The 25,317-nt window shown below is 56.7% G+C and overlaps 1 protein-coding gene across 4 annotated transcripts in view; it reads right to left on the bottom strand.

Annotated features, from left to right (window-relative positions):
* Nucleotides 1-462: 462 nt before the first annotated feature.
* LOC133348750 (AT-rich interactive domain-containing protein 1B-like) overlaps nucleotides 463-25,317 on the bottom strand; it is a 62,994-nt gene continuing 38,139 nt past the window's right edge. For 2 of the 4 annotated variants that reach the window (XM_061561706.1, XM_061561709.1), the window contains 8 exons: nucleotides 24,321-24,395; nucleotides 17,048-17,182; nucleotides 15,676-15,792; nucleotides 13,677-13,919; nucleotides 11,359-11,461; nucleotides 10,316-10,936; nucleotides 8,554-10,206; nucleotides 463-8,362 (listed from right to left, as the gene is read on the bottom strand). In XM_061561706.1, the coding sequence (XP_061417690.1) occupies nucleotides 8,286-8,362; nucleotides 8,554-10,206; nucleotides 10,316-10,936; nucleotides 11,359-11,461; nucleotides 13,677-13,919; nucleotides 15,676-15,792; nucleotides 17,048-17,182; nucleotides 24,321-24,395 (3,024 nt within the window). In that variant the 3' untranslated portion in view covers nucleotides 463-8,285. The remainder of the gene's footprint in view (nucleotides 8,363-8,553; nucleotides 10,207-10,315; nucleotides 10,937-11,358; nucleotides 11,462-13,676; nucleotides 13,920-15,675; nucleotides 15,793-17,047; nucleotides 17,183-24,320; nucleotides 24,396-25,317) is intronic. The other 2 variants (XM_061561707.1, XM_061561708.1) reach the window with 2 other exon arrangements.

The following is a 25,317-nucleotide window of genomic DNA, read 5'->3' as shown; positions in this document are numbered from 1 at the left end:
TTCCTCGATTAACCCGGTCATTGTTTTCCCTGCGGTACAGCTGAAGCCAGGTCCACACACCTATTGCGCAACTTGGTTGTGTGCAATTGAATCTGGTACGTGTGGACGTCTTCGCAACCGGTTGCAATCAGTTGCACAACCGAGTCAGGTTGCCGACACGTTCTTTGAAGCAACGAACTTCGAATCGAGTTCTGAGTAACGCGTTTGCAACCACTTAACAATCCTGAACGTGCCGCTGTTACATTTCCTGCTTTGCGCTCGGACGTGGTGGACAAAGCAGTCGCTCGCACGCGGCCACGACGATGTCGACGAGTTGCGATGACCGATCGCGTTCATGTGTGGCCCAGGCTGCTCGGGGTTTGCGCGTCACAAGGGGCCCGCGGTGACGCACGCCACAGAGACGATGACGACAACAACAGCCCCGATGACGTCACGCTGGTGTAATTGCCAAAATAAATTTTTATTTCTCGCGTGCAATTAACATGTAAGCACCAGGTATGTACAACTCGCGTCGTCTATCAAACATCGCCTTCCCCCGGCGGGCGAGGGTGAGGGGGTGGGGGGAGAGATTTCTCCAAACTTTTTTTTTGTCGTTGTAATGTTGCAACCGCTTTTAATTGTTTTTTTGTTTTTAAATGTGAGTTTACATAAATATATTAGTAAATAAATATCTCATAACAACATCTCTAAATATTTTCTGTTTGACATTATAAAGAATAGGCACGTACAGAGAATGTGATAAAAAACTCAACTGACTTTTTTTTGCTTTTTGTGTTCGCTCATTTTGAACGCAAACCATACGTCAAAGCGCCTGGGACCCAGCAGGCAGGAGATAGCTTCGTAGAATAGCTGTGGATAGAGCATGGAAGTGGTGGTGGTGATGGATAGATGCCTCGCAAAAGTGAAGTTGGATGGGAGGTGAACCGACAGATAGTGGTTGAGAAAGGCATGAGGGGGGGGGGGGCTGGATGCGATCCTGAATTAACCACTCTTAAAACAACAATAGCTGCTTTATATATATATATTGTACACGTATAAAACCACTTCTTAAAACTCTGGCTTTGACGTTTTGCTATTCTACTGCTCGAATGGAAATATGCAAAAGCCACGTCATCATGTTCCTCTTTGCGATGCACCCGCGACGCGTTCGAGCACGACCCGAGATGACGTTCAACTTTTCTCCGCAACCGACGATCATCGTCGTTGTCGTCGTCACGATCATCATCAGCAGCAGCAATAACAACAAGTAACAAAACAGTAACTTCGACAAGAGCGGCTTGGCTCACGAAGGGTCGCGTCTCGCATCGCCACCGAGCCAACGAGGCCACGTCCAAACCCCCGAGAGGCTTCCCCAGACGTGAAGGGGCAGCCCCTGCAATGCCTCGCTGCGGCCGCTGCTGGCGGAACGGTCTCCACCGGAGGGAGCCCCACCTCGAGCCCTTCGCCCCACACCACACGTGACCTACCTATCGGCTGTGGTTAAAAACCCACGTCTGCTGCTAGTTGGATGGACAGAGGGCAGGGGGGATGGGGAAGGATTTAAACTTTCCAATTATTTGAACTGCCGCACCGGGAGAAAGAACTCTGGATTGCAAGTCCAGTGTGCTAACCATTACATCACGCAGCGCCCTCAAAAACGTAAAATGCAGTACAATATATACACACACATATATATATATAAAAACATAGAGATGTGAAGGAGATGCGTGGCAGCGACACGCGATGGTAGAGGATGGCCCAAAGCGGCACTCGACGCGTGCTCATGCTCGCAGTTGCACGGCACAATTCAACGTTGTCCGGACCGTGACCTCACATCCCAGCAACGAATCATCTCAAGTGCGATCCTCCTTGCAAAAGATATAACACGTGCGATCTTGGATCGTTCGAGGGTGGTTTTCAACACTCTCTCCATGCGGAGCACACGGACCCAGAGAGCCGATGAACGGACCGAAAGCAGAGAGCGTTGAGGATCACGAAAGGTATTTCACTGCGAAGGGTTTAGCGGCTGTGATGTGTATCCTCTCCGATGGGATTCCGCTTGGTACGTGTTCTGCATGATGTCCGACGTTTCACTTCAACGTGCCGAGCTTTTTTCTCGACTCCGTTCCTGAATAAGCTCCCAGCACGTGCAGCAAAACGTCAGACTTCATGTACAACCCCAACACACACAGACGCATCGGAGAGGCATAACGTATTTTGTTGGCAATGCATTCGCTGCGAAGGTGAACCACACACGCAACGTGCGGCACCTCGTCGGGGGTCTCCCGTCACAAAGAACGAGACGCCGAAGCCACGAGGGATCCGTGGCATCCGAGCTCAAGAGCGTGCAGCGTCAAGCCCCCTGGCTCCGATGAGGCGCTCACTTCGCGTCGCCGCTGCTGCCTGGGAGCGTGCGTGCTGTTGCGTGTGGGGGGAATGCATTTAAGAGTATTCGGCTGCTGTGCTCTTCCACACGACGATAAGCCACTGTTTGTTCCGCTATCATAAAAAAAGAGCTATATAGCTCTGGGCCTTACCTGGTAAAATAAAAAAAATTGTAGTTTAAATGTTGATGCTTTTACTTCGTTGAAAATGTATTAAACTTCTCGCAGTGTGGACCAGGTTGTACTTTTGAGCGTTTGAGGTGGGTTAATGTAAACATGTTTGCGCACATTTACAATCAAATTAAATATCTTATGGGAGAATGAAGCACTTGATGTAAGCTCACCTACAGAGATGGCAGACAAAGATAAATATCCCCCGTATAGTCTCAACATAATTTTTGGGGCAAGTGCTTTTAGCGAGCAGCCTATGAAGGCCGGGCACGGCCTTCATAGGCTGCTCGCTAGAACCACGGCCGGCCGCCTTTGTCTCCCGAGTGGCGATGTTTTCACACCGCATCAGGTACAAATATGGAACACACACACAGACAGAGACAAACAACAGGTGGGCAGATATACACAGACACAACAGGTAAGAAGATGCACACACACACGTATCGATACAGGAGGACTCGCAAGACACACACACGCGCGCAGATATGTCAGCGTCTCTCTCGCTCGACCCAGCTGATATTTTTTCTCTCTGTGATCCACACCCTGACCCCAGACCAACAAATCCCTGGTTCGCATCCCTTAACTGGTTCGCATCCCTTAACTTCACCCGCTTCAGCCGATTCGCAACGCTGCCAAGTCCGTGGAACTTTTGGCGGTGCCCTGGTGGATGGATAGCCGAGGGAGGGAATGGTTATCAAGTAGCTTGGTGGTAACTGATGTTTGTGCTCGTGTTTATTCACCAGGGCAAGATTGATGTGGTCTAGGTGTTTTAGCCAGTCATGGCGTGTCGAAGCAACGTAGTTAAAATTTTGGGTGAAACAAATAAAAATAACATTTTTATTTACAACCAGCTACACCCCCCCCCCACCTAGCAGTTCCTTTTGCAAGGATGAGCCACACAGCAGCACAGAGGGTCGTTATTATTACAGAATTGTCAGAACCGATAACGACAATAACACGAATTCACGATCATCGGTAATCATCTTGAAACTGTGAAATTTGCGACAAGACAGCAACTTGGAAAATAACGCCCCGTCAGACGACGGTCACGGCATCTTGGGTTGGCTTCGCAGGACGACGACGATGATGGCGATGGCAGGAGTACGAATGCTCTTAATTCGGTCCTGTAGTACTGTACCAAGCAGAAGCAGGGCCCGGAGTTCTGTGGCAATGGTGGAAAGCCAGCAAATGGTGCACCGCTTCTCCGAGCCACGGAATGGAAATATCTCCCAGGACACGGCCATTGTTCACACAACCCTTTAGCCGCACAACACGTGAACATTACGGCTCTTTAGTCGCACAACACGTGGCATCACGGCCCTTTAGCCGTACAACACGTGACGTCACGGCCCTCGAGCCGCATACCACGTGGCATCAAGCTGTCGCGTCGGCAAACTCACTCGTGAAATAACGGGGCCATTTTAAAACCATTCAATTTGTTTTACCACCCCGTAGATTTTTCGCGGTTGTGCCGTTCAGCTCTCCGATGAGATCTCGCGTTGTGGCTCGTGAATTTCGGCGCGATGTCCGACGTTTCACGCCGCATACTGGGGGTTAGCTTCTTGTGCAGAAACCGTTGTTACCGGAATTCTGTTCCTGAAGAAGCTCCCAGGATGCGGAGCGAAACGTCGGACACAGGTGCTTGAACAACGCGCGGTACGACCGGAAAACGAGGTTTGTTTTAACACTTGCGAAAAGGAGAGATCTCGACGTTTCGGCTGAATGCCCTTCTTCAGGAAATATGAAGGTCGGCCGGCAGAAAAGTCGAGACCTCCCTTGCCCCTCTTTGTGACAATAAAATTAACAAAAACTGATTATTTATTTTTTGAAATTAACATTTAAACAGGTCACGTCAAAGCGTGGCTTCTGCCCACATGCCAAGCGCTGCACCTGACAGCACGTCGCTGCCGTCCCGGCTCGCCGCTTTCTGCGCGAGTCGCAATCGTTTCGCGAGCATTTTGCGCAATCGTTACGTTTCGGCTCTACGCCGAAATTCGTCGTCACGCGGTGCCGGGACATTGCCTCCTCTGCGTCTGCGCCACCACCGCCACCGACTCCCGCAGTCCGGGACAGGCTACCGAACACTTGACTCTCCCCGAGAACGCTGCAGGACCAGCAAGCTACGCGGGAATCACAATGGCCTGGCTTTAAATTAACAATTAAATTAACATTTTTTTGTACACGACGAGAGAAATAAAAATAAACAAATAAATAAAAACCGAACCACTTTAAATATTACAGCCAAGGTTGGTTTTGTTTGTCGTCTTGTGAATCGGTGGAGGCCGCCCGCGATAGCGCGCGAGCTGCGACGTACAAAATGAAAACTTTCAATCGAAAGCGTCACCTGCGGCTGCTTCTGAATTGCCAGGGCAGGCGAGTGCTGGGCCATTGGCCTGAATGGTGAGAGAGTGAAAGAGGGCGACAGTTCACAGGCCAGGGCAGACATGGATGCCGACGAACGTAGCGACACTTTAGGGGCCAATACGAGCGAGTTATCAGGTGGTTCAGCGGTGGAGCGAGCGACTCGCAATCAGAAGGTCGCGAGTTCACATTCCGGCAGGGGGTCGACTCAGCATGCCTCCGCGGGCTGATACATTGTGGGGAAGTCGAGAGTGGTTGTCCTATGGATAGACTCACCCCTGCACGCTAGGAATGTGGAATTTAACGCAGCTTGGCTCGAGTTGTAAACGAGGAGGAGAGCACCGAGGTCTCGATGCTTTGTTTTGACTCATCGCGACTCACTGGCGTTGGCCATGTACGGAAATTGGAACCCACAAAAGTGACGCCAGCTCTGGTACCGACAATTGAAACGTCTGCTCTGGGCTCGTGGAGTTGCGGCGAGTGAGCGAGGCGGCTCACATCGGTGTGTGCGTGCAAACACACCGATAGGTAGCACGACGCTCCATCACCCTTGCGCACGTGCTACAATCGACAAACGCAAGGGCACAATCTTCGTTTTGCGCACACCCAGTGGCGTGTTTATAAATTAAGGACTTTCAACATGAACCGGGGTTAGGGAATCATTTAAATAACGAGAGCTTTGCATCAACGCGGGATCGCACCACGTCGATGGCCAGATGTGGTTGAGCGTTCGGTTAAATATGGGGAGTGGCAGCGTGGTGGCTCGCGGCACCACACTACGGACCCGGCGCCCCCGGGTTGGATTCCCAGCCATGGCTAACATCAGTCGCGAGCGATATCTGAACCGGCCGTGGGTCTACCCGCCTATCGATCTACAGTATTGCCAGCTCGAGCTGACAAGTGTGAAGTATGGACAAACAACCCCCATAACCGACACGGCGTGGGGAGGCCTTCATCCAGCAGTGGCTTTACAAAAGGGCTGAAAATTATTTGTTATTAAGTTAAATATTCACTGAGTAGTACCATTGCTTAATCTCTTTTTAAATTTGCGAGGCATTAGCTGAGGTCAATGGTGGCATGTGGCTTCAGGTTCAGGGAACAACAAAGTCCACCTCCGGCCTCCTCGTCTCAGGTCGACTAATTGAGAAACTGGAACGCGCTGGCAGTGGCTTCATCATCAGCGCTGCCCATGCAGCTTCTCAGGGGAATGGCTCTGGTGCAGCCCAGCACCGGTGCAGCAGAATCATCATCGCTGCTACAATTCTCGTCACCATGGCCACTGGTGCAGCAGGACCATCACCAGCATCGCTACCACCAGCATCACGCGTTGCCTGCACCGGTCACCAAAAGCTCGCAAAGCTGAGATGGAGTTCGCAGCCAACTCAACACGCGAGCCACGCAATTGCCAATGGGGAGGGGAGTGGAAAGGTACTGGAGAGGTTTCGAGGCAGTTACGTGGCGACCTGCACAATGGTATCAGAGGGCGAGTGGCTGCGGTGGTTATGATTGGCGATTTGCGGTTACGCTTTGAGGGGCTAACGGACTACACTTTGCAGACAGGAAGTTCCTGCTCGGGATGTGTGGCCAATTAATTATCGAGTATCTTTCGTGCTTGCAAGGGAACAGGAGTACCTGGGGAAACCCCATGCGTTTTGAGGTAAAAACACCAAAAGTACAACAGTGCCGTTAACCCATTTACTGCGCTTCCTCCTTCGTCCAACAACTCACGCGGGACAGCTGGGATGAGGAAAGGTGTCGCCGCCGTCAACCAAAGTCGTGGCGCAGCGATTTAACGACGGCACACGCGGGGAAGGTTCAAATCGACCAACTGGAAAGCAGAGGTGACCTGTAACAACAAACCATTCGGCAGTGCTGGGCTGTCAGCTGAGCAGGTGCATCTTGAGCAGCCGCATGAACCTCATTGCATTCCTAGTCGGGGATGGATCCACTGCTGCTGCATCACGGCTATTCACTGAACGGCGGCGGCGGCGCGTGTCTCGCTTCAAACCAGAAAACAAGAGGTGGAAATTTGTGGACTTATTCAAATTGAGGCCAAGAGGTGCTCTCTGGGTGGGGGGGGGGGGGGGGGGGGGTCTGGTTTAGGTTGCGGCCAGGGCACCTGCAGGATCACTCAAAGAGAGGGCATCGAGCCTTGTTGTTCAGCTAATGGTGGACAAATAACTGGTGACCAATTTAGTTCAGTACATTCACAATAATGACATCTTCTTGCAATAAATAACACAACCGTTTTCGTGTATTATAACAATAATAATGTATATATACACACACACACACGTCTAACAACATTTGTTTGCAGTCTCTTATTCCGATGCGCTCCGCTTGGGCGCACGTGACGATCACCGCCGGGGTGGTAACTCGCTCCACAGCACCGGATGTGGCGGCGGTGCCTCGGGAGGGGGGGGGGTGGGTTGCTCGGTGGTGACGTTCGCATGCGGGGCGACAGAGACGGCAACGACGACGATGTAAGTGGAATCGTTTAAGTGCTCGGAGGGACGCGTCCGTCGCGTGGGCCACAACCGCCGCTGCTGCCGCCACCGCGCACCTCTCCCACGCACCGTCTTCCGCCGCAATTCGTGTTCTCGGACGCGGACGCAACACGACATCGCCCCCCCGTGCGCACGGTTTTAAAGTTGCCAGGCAAAACGAAAAAAAGAATGTAACGGTGATATTATTCTTAAACTAGAATGACTTTTGCTGAAATTAAATAAAAAGGACCTATTTTGTTTCAGACCTCTCAGTTGCGTCCTCCGCGTTGCATTTTTTTGCTTCAATTCCCTTGCTGAGAGCGGTCGCCTCAAAAGTTCAAAACCAACGGAAGATGACGCAGTTTGCCCGCGGCTCACGCCGTGGAGGGCGGCTGTGTGCAGAAAATAAAAACAACGCGACCAAAAGAACGAAATGAGACGTGACACTGAGTTGAGAGGTAAACTGTGAGCAGGAATCAAATGGTCGCGGGGCAAGGTAGTGGACACGAATCCTGAAGCGTACAGTTCGTGCGGCGCTCCGCACAGTCACATCCTCCGCTCTCTCGCTCTCTCCTGCAGGCGTCGGCGTCTCCGTGAACACGCCCCCGGCGGTTTGAGAGGAGAACTGTCGAGGAGTTCCTCCAGCGCCAGCAATGGTCACGTGGTTACTTTCCAGTTGCTATGGGTCCACTGGAGTTACGAACAACAATAATAATAATAATCACAATAATTGTTGCACTTACACTGGTTTGTAGCTTACTGCTGGTTAGAAAAAAACGACACTTTGAGGAGAAGGACGCTTGCGAGCGGACGAGGGGATGAGATGGGGCGGGAAGGGCCGAGTCTTGAAGAATCTGAACGACGACGCGGATGCCACCCAACCCCGCGTGCGTGTGTACGGCGGTCACACCAAGGTGGCGAGCGGGGAGTGAATTTCGTCCGAGTCTCGCTCCATCGAGGACGTCGCGTGACCGAGGCCTGCTGGGGCGAGAGCCAAAAGGAGGCAAACGTGACACACGGAACGCAACGGCAAAAAACCGCCGGCAAGTCCGGGCGAGAAAACCCTCGTCCGCAATCTGCGACGAGGCTCTGCCATGGGGTACGGCGCTTGACTCGCAGCCTTGACGTTTAAACGGTCCCTCGAGCCACGACCTCGCACGCACGCGCCTCACCTGTCAGCCTCTCCGAGTTGCCCGCCAGGAGCGGCGCGGCGCTCTCCCACCGCTCCCCCGCAGGGCCCCCCTCCTTTGCGTGTCTCGTCCGGCTCGAGTCAGACCTGCTCAAGAGTCTCTCTCCGGCTTCGCGCCCCTTCCCAGAATGCCTCCTGAGGGCCGACCTGCTCAGCGACGGCGACGCGGTCGGCCGCCCGCCGCCGCCGCCGCCGGAGTCTCGCTCCTGATGCCGGGCGCGACTGCCGGCCGCTGCCCCCGTGGCCCTGGCCGAGCCCGGGCATGCCTGGGCGCCGGCGCCGTGGCAACGCCGGCCCACGGTGGCGGCACCGCCGGGGAGTCCCTTGCCATCGCGGCAGCCGAGGCAAACCTCCAGGAGCCGAGTGCCGCCGGCAGGGAGGTGATCACCGATCTGGACCCTGGCGCCGTGGCGGAAGCAGCTGGGCAGCGTCACGTGCTGCGGCGCGGACGGAGGAGGACGCGGAGGAAGAGGACACGGAGGAGACGAGCGACATTCGCATTCTACTTTTGCGGCCTCGGATCGCGAGAGTTCTGTGGCGCTGCCGCGAGCGCCGAGCGCGCCGGGGCAAGCGCACCGAGCGCCATCGTCGCACGCCCCTTTGCAGTCCCGCATGCCGAGCGACGCCCGTGCCAAATCCACCGCACAATTGCGGCAACCCCGAGCCTCGGCCGCCGGGGCTGCCTGCGAGCACCGACGCGGCTCGCCGCCGGCGGGGCCGCGTGGCGGGCACGGTGCAGGCGGGGCGGCGTCTGTCCTGGGACGCCGGTGCCCGCAGGCGCCGGCACTGCCGCCCGTGTTGGTGAAGCTGACGGAGCAGCTCTCCGTGTCCATGTGCATCTCGGCCGAGCCGCGGCAGTGCGACGCCTGCAACTGCAGCAGCGACGACGAGGACGACGAAGACGACAGGGCCGGGTGGGCGGCCCGGCTCCTCTCGGCCGCCGGGGTCGCCGCCTTCGGCGTACCGGCCGCCGCCGCCGCCGTCACCGCCGTCGCCGTCGGCGGCGCCGCCAGTTCCGGCTCGGAGGCGGCACCCGTCTCCCCCGTGCTGCCGCTACCGCCGCCACTGCCGCCACCCCCACCGCGGTAAACGTAGGGGTCGAAGTCGCTGCTGAGCGAGCTGCGCACCGTCGACTGGCTCCCGTAGACGCCGCGCCGGCTGTTGGCATCGTTGGCAGAGTCGAAGAGCGCCGAATCGTCGCTCGCGGTGCCGTCCGCCGCGTAGCCGCTGAACGAGCTATGGTCGCCCCGGCGGCCGCTCTCGCCGGAGCTGTTGCTGTTGTGCCGGTAGTGCTGATGCTGCTGCGGCTGATGCTGCTGCAGCTGCTGCGGCTGGTGCTGGGGGTGAGAAAGGCCGCCGCCACCGCTACCACCGCCGTGATGCCTCGGCGGCACGTGGTGATGGTGCAGGTGGTGGTGGTAATGCAGGTGCGATAGTTCCCAGCGGCTTTGCTGCTGCTGAGCGCTCGGTTGGTGGCCCGGGAGGGGCGCGCCGCCCCCGCCGCCCTGCGTTTCGGCGGGCGCTTGGCCGCTGTGCTGCACCAGCGTGTGCGTGCCCCGGCGCTGCCCGTAAGTGTACCAGTGTCTGTGCGTCTCCTCCCAGTACGTGTAGTACTCGGCGCCGTGCACGTCGCCTCCTGCAATGGCAAAAAGTGGCATGGGTGAGTTCGCCATCCGTCCGTCCGTCCGTGTAACCGCACGACGTTAATGACGGGGGGGGGGGGGGGGGGGGCACGCCGCATGTACCTGACACCGGCGGGAATGCGTGGCGAGAAAATCTCTGCGCCTCCGCGCCTCCGTACGCCCGGGGCGGCGCAAACCCCGGCCCCCGCTCCGCCGCCTCCAACCGCTCCTCGGGCCGCTCCCTCTCGACGCCGCCGCCACCACCCGCACCGTCGACGGGCGCCACCACTGCTCCGCCTTCTCCCCGCGCCGCCCCGGCCGTCCCGACCGCGACCGCCGCGGCCGCCGCGGTGGCGGCCCTCTCCACGCCGAAGTAGAGCGGGTGGTGGTGGTGGTGATGGCGCTGAGACGACCTCGCGAACCGCCCGGCCGCCGCCACGGCGTGGTGCGGCTGGCCGTAGCGGCCGCGCTGCTGCTGCGTCGACAGAGGCGGCGGCGGCGCCCGCGGGTCCGACGTGGGCACCCAGCGAGCCCGGCCGGGGTACGGGGGCGGCACGCCGACGGCGGCGGACGAGGAGGACGCGGGAGCGCCGCCGCCCCCGCCGTTGCCGATGCCGCCGGGGTTGGCGAGGCCGGCAGGGTTGGCGAGGCGGCCCGAGTGGTGCTGCTGCTGCGGGCCGCCCGACGTCCGCAGGGGCCGCGACTCGAGGCAGGGGATGCCGGCGGGCGGCGAGTGCAGCGCTTCTGCAGAGGAGCAGCAGCGGAGCGGCGTGACCGCGAGCACGCGAACGCGTGGACAGGTGCGACGGAGAGTGCGCATGGGAGGAGCGGTGGCAGAGTGGGTGGCTTGCCGCACTTGGAATCCGGTTTGATTATTCCTCGGAGCCAACAGCAATCAGAACTAGTCCTGGGCCACCCCAAGGTGGACTCAGCCTCAAATGAGTAACTGTTACGGTGTGTAAACATCGCCACTGGGGAGACAAAGGCAGTGGGGCGTGGTGCTGGCCACCCACCCCCTCGTGTGCCGTGCCGGCCTTCATAGGTGCTTGCTAACAGCACTTGCCTCTACAGTCTGTTAGGGCTATACAGAGGATCTTCGTGTTTGCATGCGCGATTGGGTGTATGCGTGCATGCACGTGGGTGTGAGCACGTGCGTGCGTTCGCACCTGTGATGTTGAACATGCACAGGGGGCACGTGTGGTGCTGCACGAGCCAGGGGTCCACGCACTCGCGGTGGAACTCGTGGGAGCACGGTACCACCCGCAGCTCCTGCGCAAAACCAACGGAGGTCGTTGTTGTTGTTATTGTCGCGACGGTGAGAATGCGTCACACGTTGCCATGGAGCCACCACCCCCTCCTCTACCACGACGGCGTCTTGGGGCGCTTCGCTCACGATCCGCAAATTGCATCTCATCTCAAACATATGAAAGGGCACCCCCCGTGGCAGCCGTCTCTGTGCGGCACAGGGTGACCAGGCGCCTGGCCTGCGAGCGGGAATTTAGTCTGCCGGCGGGGGCGATGACTGCTGCTGCTGCTCTGTGCCATCTCAATGGAGTCATTTGCGGTGTAATATTTGCAAATTTGGAAGATTTGGTCCGTGATGCCAAATGGCATCAGGGGGAACGTCCACTGCGAAGTGAAGCATTTTACAGTTCGTACGCCCGCTGTCATAACCAGGGTGGCCTGCCATATTTGAACCGCGAACAAACAAGCAGCGAACCCGTCTCCGCTGGGCCGCGCACGATGAAGCAAGTGCAGCGGAATGTGGGGCGAGACGAGCGAATCATGGGCCAAGGGACTCGGAGGAACTAGAGCAGACGGAGGAGACGCAGAGACAAAGACGGTTTGTTTACGGCTCACAGTCGTTATCGTGCAGAGGTCGAGTAGCAGTGGAAGGGATGAAACGGGCGATGAGTGCGATGGAGGCGTGAGGGGGTCAGGCCTACTCAGCAGAGAGAGAGAGGGGGGTGAGGGGGGGGGAGCGTGAGTGGGAGAATGAAAGGAAAGGTCACAGTTGGGGACGAGTGCGTGGTCAGAAAATAAAAAGGACAAAAGAAAAATGGCCGTGGGAGGCGGTGGCGGCTTTTCAGAAGGGGATAAGACCCCTCAGAGTAGGGGGATTTAAAACGATCGCATACTAATGTGAGCGCACACGGGTATGCGAGCTCACGCGCGCAACACACACGCACATGCGCGCACGCACAAAGCACGCGCGCGGACACACGCAGCTGGCTAGCGACGGTAATCGCAACAGCGTGTTGCGCGTCGAGGAACACGTCATCCGCACAAGAGGAATTCAAAGGAAAAGTTTTAAAGTGTAACGGGGCTGCATGCTTCCACCTAACTAGGCGTTTCAACGTTTCACCATTACCACCGACTCGTCACCTCCACGCATTGCACAGCCCAGCACACGCCGATTACGTGAGCACGGGATGGTCGGTGAGCATTTCACGAAGGACGTGCGCAGTTCCTAAACCAAACTTTACTTTTTATTTGACCAGTTAAAGGCCCACTGAGCTATGTAGCTATTTTTCAGAAGCGACCTGGCCACAAATGATAGCTCGACGAAGTGGTTTATCACGTGGAAATGTATAGCAGTCAAATACTCTAAACGCATGTTTCTAAATGTGGAAGGTAAAACCTCGAGAAAAATCCACGCGGCTATGGGGAGAGAGACTCCAAATATACAGGCGTCAGGGTCGAGATAGAATCCATACTGAGCGAGGTTAGTTAACATCTCACAACCATGGCACTCAACGTGCCTCGGCTTGAGTCGCGCGGAGCCGTGGAGCGTGCGGGTTGCTCACGGGTTGCTCGGGGGTTGCTAGAGGGTTGCTAGGGGGTTGCTAGAGGGTTGCTAGGGGGTTGCTAGAGGGTTGCTCGCAGGTTGCCACGAGGCGGCAGCCTGGCGATGCAACCAGCGGTGACACGCCGGCTCTCCTGACGGGACCCGGAAAGGCCGAAACCAGTCCAGAGTTTGCACACCTAAAACGAGCCCTGCCCATTGGCAACATGTTTGCGAGGCCGATCAGCCGACAGCATAAAGTTCTGTTTTAATTGTAAGCGGGGATATTACTAATAATGTTATATATTATTGAAGACGCTCCAGGTGGCCAATCAGTGAGGTTTTGCACAATTAGCCACAGATGAGCTTTTCCCGTCATCTCAGGAATGACCAATGAGGAGGGAGCACTTCCCAGTCTCAACACTCAGAGCATTCTGGGTGATTTAGTCAAACACAAATTCATGCTCACGTGGGCACAGAATTTGCACACATACAAAATGGCTGCCTGTGTCAGACCTTCACGACAGGGCCTGTGGCTGACCGCCACGCACTGCCGAGGCCCGGCGCGGCTAGAACCATCGCCGACAGGGATCACGTTGGCAGCGATCCACATGGACAGCGAAGACGAATGCAAGACGGTCGATTCAAACAAATCACGGGAAACCAGGCGACGCGTGCTGGAGAGGCGGCCGCTCTTACCTGGCCGTGCTGGAACTCCTCGAGGCACACGGCGCACACCGGGTCCGACGTGCTGCTCGCCCCCTCCGAGAGGTCGCCGGGGTCGAGGGGGGCTCCTCCGGTCGCCCCTCGGGCGCCCCCTCGCCCGCCGCCGGGGCCCCCACTGGGGCCCCCGCCCGATCCCCCGGCCCCCCCCACCGACTTGACATAGTGCCGGGTCTGGAGGCGGCTGATGACGCTGGCGCCCCGTCGTGACACGATGCTCTGCGCGTGGAGACACGACCCATGCGGTTGTTAACATCATCAGCAGCAGCATCTTTGCTTAATGTTTACACCGCTTAAGTATTTGGCTTTGACATTCCTCGAAGCCACTGGTGGAACCATCAACCACTTCGTCAGAACATCAGCAGCAGCCCGATGCGCACATGTCCTTCATGAATGCAAAATTAAAGACAAAGACGCAGTAGTACAGATTGATGCCATGCAGCCCAAACTATGGACTCGCACAGTAAACTACTGCAGTCTGTGTTCCTTTAATAGAGGAGGAGGAACAGCAAAACAACACAAACTCTCTCCGGAAGCCCTCTCGTCGTGGCCAGCAGGCCTCGACATTGGCATCGAGCTCCTGAATATATTGCCATCACACGCGAGAACAGAATTTACAGCGTGCCTCCCATGCAGCACACCCTGAGGTGCACTGCCGCCGCAGGGGACCCCCCGCTGGCAGCTGTCCCTGCGTGGCGCGAGGTGAACACAGCTTCGGCCAGCGAGCGTCGACCTACCAAACGCGTGATGTTGATTCTAAATGTGGAGGAAAAAACCAGAGGGCCCCGGGAAAAATCCACGTGACCACGAGGAGAGACAGACACGCAAACCTCCAAATGTACAGCAGGAGTCAGGGTCGGGATAGAATCCACGACCTTCTGTATACCAGGCGAGGTAGTTAACATCTCGCCACCGTGGCACCCGCACTATGCAGGCCACACCCAGCCTTAGCTACTGACATCTGATATTGGCCGCACTCCGGGAGTTTCGGTTAAAGGACGAAGCGTTAGCGCAGAGGCAACCTGCAAAACGCTCTACCACGCAGGTACGGCGAGCGTGCTGGATAGCGAGCTGTGGCCGGTGGATGCAGTGAAGAGACACAACTGATGGAGGCTCGGGTAAGTTGGAGTAGGAGACAGAGGATAGCAGCCATGGCAGAACGAATGGAGCTGCGTGAAGCCGGAGGAACGTAGGACGGCGATGCAGCATCACCACAATTCGATAACGTCTTTCAAGTGAAGATAAAATCATATTTTTTTAAAACATGTAAAAACAGTTTATGATATTATAATACATTTTCAAGGCCCAGTAATGATCTGACCAAATCTGTGTCGTCTAGACCCTCCACCACCTGACAGCCACACCAATGAACCGTGCCGTGTGCAGGCGTTTATCAGTGCGCCGGTGGTGACCGTTCAGCTCGCTCACCGCGCGAGCTGAACGCCGATCCTCATAGCCAAACTAAGCAATTGGCTATGCAGCGATTCGCTTGCAACAACGGCAAGCGCCACCAGGTCCTGTAAGTTAGAATCACAATCCAGGAAAGTCGCTGCACCGAGCAGCTGAAACGCAAGTCCCCGGTGCAGCCACAGCGCCGGCTCAACACGGCGCTCTGCCCCAACTCAACTCCCTCCCACCACCAGCACCACCACGTGGGCGCCACCGGAAGAGGAAGAGGAGGGAGCGGCTGCCTCATTGTGTGTGTAGGGAACCACGATTAGATGAACCTGTCCTGGGCCTCTCCTAGGTCGACTCTGCCTCAAATGAATACCCGGTGCGGTGTGTAAACAGTGCCTCTGGGGAGACAAAGGGGGCTGGGCGTGGTGCTGGCTGTATAACCCCCGTACCGGCCTTCATAGGTGCTCGTCTTTGTTTTTGTGTGCGTGTGTGCGCGTGTGTGCGTGTGTGCGTGCGTGCCGTGAGTTCCCGTGGAAGCTAGCGGAGCGGGAAAGAGGATGGGGGGAGGGGCTGGTACCTGGGCTCGGCGCTGCGTGAAACGCACGCGCAGCAGCAGCGCGATGCAGAGCGCGCAGATGAACGCCAGCACTGCGATAAGGATGCCCAGGTCCACGTCCTCGCGGCCCAGACGCGGCTGTGGGGGGGCGGGGGCACGGAGAGAGAGTGAGGGGGGGGCAGGGGGCGCGTCGTGCCGCTCCAACGTGGAATTCCCCTCCCATCGTCGTCTCTCTTCCCCAAGCTCTCATCACGGCAACCTTGCTCAAGCCAATCAAATGTGTCGAACTTTCTGGTCCGCCACGCATTCGATCGCGCCATTTGTCGCCGCCAGACGCTTACCGTTTTTGGGCCTTTCGGGAGCCCTGCGCTCAGCGACCGTGATTTTAACAACATGTTGCATGTTCATGCAACATGCGTGTTAGATTGGGCCAGAGAATACATCTTCATGAGTGTGGATCACTCAAAAATCGTCTTACACATTGGAGCATTCACCTGTCAAGAATCGCGATCAACACAGTGGTCATCAATCACCACGCATGATTAACACCTTGGATTATTTCATTAAGATACACACACACATAAAAGTGTACGTACATATACCCACATGAGACCAAATGCAGTAATTACAACAAAGCATTTTGAACGGGTGTGCAGCGGTGGCTCAGTGGTTACCGCACTGCAGACAAGAATCCGGCAACCCGAGTTGGATTCCCGTCCATGGCCAACGTCCCTAGCGAGTGATATCTCAAGCGGTCTTGGTACTTCACCTTTACCAACCCCCACCCGCCCCTAACCAGCGTGGTGAAGTATGGTCAAACATCCCCAAGCCCGACGTGCTGAAACGAAGGCCCCGCTGACACCACGTCGGCCGTGGGGACTGTTTGACCATACTTCACCACGCTGGTCAGGGCGGGTTCATGAAGGGGAGGTGCCCAGGACCGTTTCACAGTGCTGCTACTGCTCCCCCAAAATGATGAGGTAAAAAAAATAACACGCACAATTAATGAACTGAACATTAGATACAGATTAATATAAATTGTTCATCTTGCCATATACTGGTGACTATACAGCCACCCAACTCCCTACCAAGCCTTTTGGCCTTTTGGCCTGAACACCACCTCACTACCTCACCACCTACCCACCTACGCCTCCAATTACCCGCCTACCTACTCGTCCGCCAGGCCCGGCCACCGATCTGCACCGCTACCCACACCGTGCCCACGCCTCGCTCTCTCCGCACGCCGGGAACTTCCGCCAGGGACCGCTCCGCGGCGAAAAGTCGCGTCGAACAGCTCACGGCGATAAAACAACGCTGGCACTCCAGTTTCCCCGGCGCATCCCCCACCCTCCTCCCCCCTCCGCTGCCGCCGTCGCCACCCGCGCGCCTTCACCTCGTTTCCGACCTTGGGTTGGATGCGCGCTCGCGCCACCTTCTCGTCGTTGACGATGGTCATGAGCTTGACGGCGTCGGCGCCACGCACGTAGATGACGGGCCGCGAGAGCGTGTCGGTCACCGCCCCGTTCAGCTGCAGGGCCCACGGGAACGGGACACGCGATGGACGGACACGCGCACGCAGAGGGGCGGTTAGACATGTGTGCCGTGGTTATGACAAACACCACGAAAAAAACGCGAGCGGTGCGAACGGTGTTGACCAAACATCCCCCCCCCCACTCCACCCCCCATGCTGAAACAAATACCCGCAAATTGCTCCAATTAGGGTGACACACAGCAGCATCGCCCCCCGACTGTGAAAACCTGGCAGGAGTCTCCTGAACAAGAGACGGTGAGGCTTTCCTAAGTAAACAAGCAAAATAATAATATAACAATTCCTCCTGTTATCTCTCCATCCCTCCCCCCCACCCCTCACCCCCACCTACGGGTGATTTGGCAAAATCGCTTCGAATCAGGGCCTGAGATTCAAGTCAGGAACCAATTCTCCTTTTTCCTCATTTCTGCCATCCAATTCGTATTGCCCTCGACGGGCAATAACCAATCTGCACGGATGGACAAAACACGCCGATTCTAAAGGCCACCCGTGCATGGGGCGATCATCGCGAATCGGCATCCATCAGTCGACGGATCGCCGCAGCGCACCGCTCCACTCGTAGCGAGCACGGACGGACACGCACGGAAGACGCGGGGGGAGGGGGTCACAGAGAAAACTCGCACACGCGTCTCCGGGCGTGAGGCTCGCCGACCCGCACTCGTCTGCGGTCACACGGGAAGAGGCCAAGAGGATCGGTGGGAATGGGGGTCGGCTCTGGCGGCAAGTCTCGACAGGATGCTGCCGCCGCCGTCACGGCTTGGCGGAGCACGTGAAACAACAGAGGAGCGGCGACGCGACCACCGGCCGCTCGCACCGTCCACCGGTGGCCGGTCGGGCCGAGGCCTCGTGAACAACGGGGGGGGCCCACTCCTCGCACGGGGAAGCCTCGCCAAGTCTGAAGGCTCGTTCTTGGCTGGGAACCGCAGCGTCGTTGGGATGTTTGGGGCTCTTTCGGTACCCAACGGTTGTCTCTGCGTGACGGGAAACCGGAGTGCCCGGAGGAAAGACGCCACGCATGCGAGGGGATAACGCTCATGGCTCTGCGCAGATGGATACGGTCGCAAGTCAGACTCAGTGTAACGAATGGACCAGATCCAGGCCTGGTGTCACGGTAATTGTAATTGGGAGCTATCAACGCTGCTATAACTGTAATTATGGGCGACCCCGGGTTGTGGCCAAGTCATTCTGTGGACTGCATCGGCCGCCTTGCCGGCACTCTGTGAGCCCACGGCAACCCCCACACTCACGCATCTAGAGCACACACGCGCACACACGCACGCGCACACACGCACACACACACACACATGCGCACCTCCACACGTCAGTGCACATGCTAGCGCTTGCCAGTACAACAACCACCCACATCTGAGCAGACTAACAAAAAGACAGAGATAAAGACCCCCTATATAGCCTTAACATATTTTTGGTGCAAGTGCTGTTAAGCGAGCACCTATGAAGAACGGCACCGCACACGATGAGGTGGATGAACATCACCACGCCTGGCCTAGCGGCGATGTTTACACACACTCATTTGAGGCTAAATCAACCTAGGGGAGGCCCAGGACCTGTTCAAATTGTCGTCCCCGATGTTAGTCGCGAGTGATAATTGAACTCGGGTCGCCGGGTTCATAGCGCAGCGCGCTAACCACGGACCACTACACTACCGCTCCCACAAAGCACACACACACACATGGCTGCACAAACACAAAATCTCCATTTACCTAGCAGAGGCTGCCAGGACGAACGCAGAGGTTGGCAAAGCGCACGTCAGGGCAAGCAGGGCAATGCGAAACCGCGCAAAGTCTCCCCCGTGGCCAGCTTCATCCCCACAGTGCAGATGCTCGCAATGACATCACATGTCAGGTGTTGCACTTTAGGCCGAGTCAAGCTCTGGTGGAGCTAGGTGACAAAAACTGGCAACTTCAATCAATTGACATTTATAATTAGTTTCTTTTGGGATAGGCCATGTAGTTATAAGGTCAATGTTTAACTATTAACCCCTTCACAACCCAGCGATGAAGCCAGCTGGGTGGTGGTGGAGGGTTAACGTTAAACGTTGACATCGTACCGACACGGTGACGACATTGATCGACATTCACGTTGTACAGCGCTGCCCATGCTGTGATCGCCTTCACACAAAAACGGCAGGCAAATGGCACGATGGAAAGATCGTGGATTGAAGGGAGACGGCGCGCGCAGCGGGAACACGGAGGGCACAACGACGACTTAGAGCGGCGGCAGCAGCGAGCGGCAAAGACTAAATGTCGCGATTGCGAGCGTCACCTCGCAAAGGTGTGTTTTCAGTCTCACTTCAAAAGCAGCAACAGAGCGAGGTTCCCTGACAGATCGCGCGGGAGCTCGATCATAAATGCAATCGCTCCAGGTGCTGACGCTCCAGGTGCTGACGTTCCCTCTGCACCACTGGGGGACTGAGCAAGGCTGCAATGCTGCGGCACAAGAGGCTGGGATTCGAACCTGACTTACGAGGTCGTCAGGAACCAAACTGAAGAAGCTCCCAGCACGTGGAGGCGCAAACGTCGGACGTCGTGCCGGACAGCGCGCGGTACGACCCGAACGCGCGTCGGAGAGACGGCGTGCGTGCGAGACACGGTCGTCCTCCCGGCCCCAGCGGGGTCACCCCCTCGGTTCTTCACAAACTGCGGTTCGCGTTGTGGCGGAGTCTTCCCATCCCGGGCGGGGGGCCGCGTGTACGGGGCAAGAGACGCGTAATCAATGGCGATTGTTGCATCGAAACTTCCCGAGCAAAAAACTCCTCCCGCTCGTCTTCCAACTGCTCGTGGAGGTCGCGTCGGTCGTGAGCTCCGTGTCGATGTTTCATTTGACCCTGGTTTAATTATTCATCGCGGAAACTTGATTCGTACGCGACCGACGCTGGCTCTGAAATGGGTCGCCGTCTTCAAACGATTGCCCCCCTCCCCCCCGATCCAAAACGATTAGCAGGGTGCACGCCGCCGCCCACGGTAATTCGCAACCTTTTATAACTTTACTCTCATGTCGGTCGTGAGCGTTTGATTGACCATACTTCACCACGCTGGTCAGTGTGCAGAGACCGGCAAAGGAGAAGGAAGGGGGAGGGGGCTCAGGTCCGATTCTGGCATCGCTCATCTCTGGTATCAGCCGTGGGGGGGCGGGCGAGGGGTGTGAGGGGGGTGCGGGTGGGGGAATAATCAAACTCGGGTTGCCGAGTTCACCGCGCGGTGCGCAAACAACCGAGTCATCACTCCCGGCTCTCGAGATTTATTGTCGCAAATAAACATCGGGGGCTGTCGAGCATTTGCATTGTGCCAGGGCCCCGGTGTGCGAGGGTTATTATCGCCGGCGTTTATTGTGGTGCTACACGGAGCGCGACATTTTACTCTGCCCTCTCCAGCCCTCTCGCTGCTACTGAGACTATAAAAGGCAGACGAAGGGGGCCTGGGGTCAAACTCCACATGGCAACCGATGCTCACGCAGGGCACCACGCTCAGATACCCTCCACACATCCTCGACCCCATCCGCGACTGACGGAGGAAGGCCCGCGCCCCCACCACCAGTGACGATAGCATCTTGCGGTGGCTAGGAGATGTTGACTACCTCGCCTGGCATGCAGGAGGTCGTGCGTTCGAACCCGACCTTGACGCCTGCTGCTGTATATTTGGAGTTTGCACGCTCTCCCCGTGGTCGCGTGGATTTTTCTCCGGATCCTCCGGTTTTTCTCTCCACATTTAGAATCAACATCACGCGTTTACAGTATTTGGCTGCTTTACGTTTCCACGTGATAAGCCACTTCGTCGACCAGGTTGCTTATGCAAAAAGAGCGAATCGCTCAGTGGGCCTTACCTAGTGAATGAAATAGTTTAGTTTTATAAACAAATAGTTTAGGTCACGGGGGTTCTTTGACCACACTTTGCAATTTTGACCATGCTGGTCAGTGAGGGGCAATGAGGTGGGAATGGTGGTTGGCATGCAGGTTGGACCGATTCAGGTGTCATGCGCCACTCATGTCAAACCGTGGCCGGTAATCGAACTCAGGTCACCGGGAATTGAACTCAGGTCGCCGGGTTCACAGCCCTGTGCGGCGGTGCTCCTCTCCCTGGGTAAAGGCGCAGCCTTGCAAGTGCTTACGCCACTGCCGGTGGGAGGCCCTCCGCTAGACGGAGCTCAAGAGAGCCCCCTCTGGAGAGGGTTTTGGGCCTACTCTTCCACACTGGCAAGGCATTTTGGAAAAGGTGGGAATACCCAACACATTTCACCATACCGTACGCGATGCGCCGACCACGTAGTGTGCGGGTTTCAAAGTGAACGCAGTGCAGCCGGATTCACTGGACGCTGCTGCGAATGGCGCACGATGAATGTTAAATACTTGATTAATAAACAAATAAACACTGAATGATACCTCAATGATCTACTGTACCATATATGCATGTTCCACAGTCATATGCACATTGATGTACTCATCCCAACGCTGTACACGTTGGGCGTGATGAACAGCACGATGCGCTAACCACATTGCCACCACTCCTCCTTGTCCTCCTCCGTGCATTTCCAGACAGAAACATTTCCAAACTGTGCAACAACGGCTCCCTCTCGCTCTCTCTCATTGCTGTTTCATCACACAATGGGGGAGAGGTTTTCTTCGGCATCCCATTCGCTAAAGATTGCGGCAGGAGATGAGACGATTGTTTTTTTAAGCAGTAGCTGTCAGAATAAATGGGTCTGCTTGGCGAGTCACGTCCGCGGGTGGCGGCTGAGCGAGCGGGGGAGCCCGGCGGGGCGACTGCTCAAACAATCCATCATCATCATCGCCGTCATCATCGCTCTCGTCGTCGTGAAGCCACGCTCTATCCACTGCTGGACGAAGGCCATTCCCGAGCCCGTCGCCATCTCTCGCAGTGCCGCGATGCCACGATCTCGTCTCTCTCTTGTCGCCGCCGCACGCGCGCCCGGCCCCTTTGCCTCCCCCCCACCCCCCCGTCGGCACCGCCTCCACTCTGCCGGTGGTGCCGACTGCCACTCCGTGACCCCGTGAGGCCGCGACGCGTCCCTGCTCAAGCCCCACTCGCAGGTCGCTGCCCCTGGCCTGGCCCACCTTCGACGGAATTGACAACGCTCGGAGCCGCGTGGGACCATCCACCCGATCACCGTTTGGCGGTTAACGTCTCGCTGTGGTGGGCAAGACTCCCTCGCCTGACATGCAGGAGGAGGTCGTGGGTTCGATCCCGACCCTGACGCCTGCTGTAAATTTTGAGTTTGTGTCTCTCTCTCCCCGTGGCCGCGTGGATCTTTCTCTGGGTCCTCTGGTTTTTCCCTCCACGTTCAGAATCAACATCACGCGTTGAGAGTATTTGGCTGCTATACATTTCCACGAGATGATGAGCCACTTCGTTGAACTATCATCTGCGGCCGGGTGGATCTAACCAATCCGTCCGCGGGTGGACGGGACTCGTCCGTCCACTGGAGGCCGCTCCTCAATGGGCAGCGATGCCGAGCGACGTCTCAGCGCTCCGCGGCGTGTTTCATCGTCGTCCGCGCTTCAAAGTCGAGCGAACGAAGGAAAAAAAACGGTAAAGTGCCTCGTAAAAACTGCAGGGCACATTTAGCCAATAAATAACGAGGAGCTAAATGTTTGTGAAAGACATTAATAATGAAAGTGAGGGAAAGCTGTCCAAGGCAGTCATGCTCCATCAATTTAGCAAAGCCTCAGGATGTGTGGTATAACACAGATTAAACCCGAGACTTTATTAAAGAAACGGCAAAAATATAAAAATAATAATGTGGGAGCTCGTGGCGGTTTCTGAGGCCTACGCTCATGTCTTGTCTTGCTGGTGATGTGCACGTGTGTGTCTTACGTGTGTGTGTGTGTGCGTGTGTGCATCTCTTTGTATCGGTGTGTAGTGCTGCAGCGGTTAACACGCTGCGCTACGAACCCAGAGGCCCGAGTTCGATTCCCGCTCATGCCTGACACCAGTGACAAATATCTGAACCGGTTCTGGCCCTCCCCTAGGTGGACGCAGCCTCAAATGAGTTTCTGGTGCGGTGTGTAAACATCGCGACGAGTGAGCCAAAGGCAGCCGGGCGTGGTGCTGACCACCCAGCTCCTCGTGTGCCTAGTCGGCCTTCATAGGTGCTGCTGGCTAAGAGCACTTGCCCCAACAGTCTGTTAAGGGTATATGGGGGATCTTTGTCTTGTGTGCATGCGCACATGTGTGCGTAGCATCCGTTCGGCGTGTGTGGGTGCAATGGAATCCTTGTAGAAATGACATTTTCTCTGCAACTCAAATCGCTCTGTTTTGCAATGCAAATACCAACAAATAGCAGCGAATATCAGCAGACCACTGTGGACACCATCCTGCAGAGTTTTGAGTCTGGCTCACTGTGCCGGGGAGAAAAGCTTCCAGCGTCACGCCCAAAAGGGGGAGCCGAACGACAACCGAGTCGACAGACATCACGCGCCCGGGTTCACGTCCGACGTGCCCACCCCGCGGGTGACCCCCCCCCGCGTAGCCAACGGAGACGACCGTCGCATATCCGACCGTCGCATGTGGTATAACCATCGTTTCCCGGACCAAGGTCAACAAATCTGGGCTCCCCGCACGTGGATGGGCGTCCTCAACCAAGCATGCGCGACCCGCTCGCTTTCAAAGTAGCCGAGCGATTGGCAGGCTCGAAGCATCTTCCGCTGTATCGTTACCCGTGGTCCCAGGCGTGCGCACGTGGGGTGACCGTCACCTTCCAGACACATTCACGCATCTGACCATTTCACACATCCACCTGCACTGCACCTTAATCCCCGGCGGGTCAGATATGCGACGTGGTACCGCATACGAATGCGGTTGATGGTATCTCAATGCTGGCGCTGTACATTTACGTTTGGTAGAGGTGGCCCTCCTACACTCTGGGCGTCATCGCAGAGCGCGTCACATCTCATCTCAACACGTGAGAAAGGGCGCCCCCAGTGGCAGCTGTCCCTGCGTGGCACAGGGTGACTCAGCAACCTGCCGTGTGAACGGCCATCGGTCTGCCGGTGGGGGGCGACGACTGCTGCTGCTGCTGCTTCGTGCGACCCCAAACGAGCGATCTGAGTGAATCGGTGAAGACGGCCCCGACTGTCCGGTACCTGCTCGATGGCCGACGGGTTTTCCGAGACGTCGAAGATGACGGCCGTGGCACCCCGCTGGATCGCGAGCTTTGCCTGGGCAACACGGACACAGACACAGGCACGGTCAGTGGGACAGGGACACGCAGGACGCAGACAGTGGGGGACGCGGTGTGGATCAGAGCAACGTCGCACACGAGTGACTGCACATCCTGCGACTGCACAACGAGCGGCTACATGCGTCCACGGTGCCTGTGGCATGGTCACCCCGCACTCAGCCACCGCCGTCTGCTACAGCAACATCGCCGGGTAACAGGGAAGTTGACCGACGTCACCCTGGCAAGTGAGACTCATCCCCGCCTCTTGGGTTCTCGCCTGGTTACACGAAATTCACTCGACACTTGAACTAATAAACGTGAGGTCATAATAATAATTCAGCGTGGGTTTCCGTAGCAACTAAAGGGACTGTTCAGGAAAAAGCCGAACACCGACTCCTACCACGTGGGGTGGTGCCGATCATCTCTGTTAGTCGTTCTCAGACAGTGGACATTCCACATTCGCTTGTCGGGGGCCAGTTTATCCATCGGACGGAACTCAACTTCCTGCAAAATTGTCACACTTTAAAAAAAAACTGCCACCGAACGAACAGTGGACAAACATGAGAACGATCAAGCTGGCTCAGCTCGCTCGCTTGTTCGGAAACGTTCGGCCTCTTCAGTTTGGAGCGGGACATTCGACGTGGGCGCGGGCGCAGCTGGCGCCGTGGTCACAGCGCCGAGCCCGCTCCGACGCGTCCTCGCGGTCCGCTCGGCGTTCCAGCCACGCGCGTCATTAAACCGCGCTCCCGGCTGTCGCGAGGACGACGGTAATCGTCCCAGTGACGAATGACCGCGCACGTAAAAATAAAATAAATAAACATCACGTGAAATCTGGTGTTGCTAATTTGGCGACATTTCAGCTCTTGAGAAGTGAAAAAAAACATTGGGTTTGACTTGCCATGCGAAAAATCCCACACGGT

This window comes from Lethenteron reissneri, chromosome 28 (genome assembly GCF_015708825.2).
Source record: "Lethenteron reissneri isolate LAM-NWPU_2019-01 chromosome 28, ASM1570882v1, whole genome shotgun sequence".
NCBI classification, from domain to species: Eukaryota; Metazoa; Chordata; class Hyperoartia; order Petromyzontiformes; family Petromyzontidae; genus Lethenteron; species Lethenteron reissneri.
The sequence above is the reverse complement of the archived record's forward strand: the minus strand, read 5'-3'. Positions and strand labels throughout refer to the sequence as shown.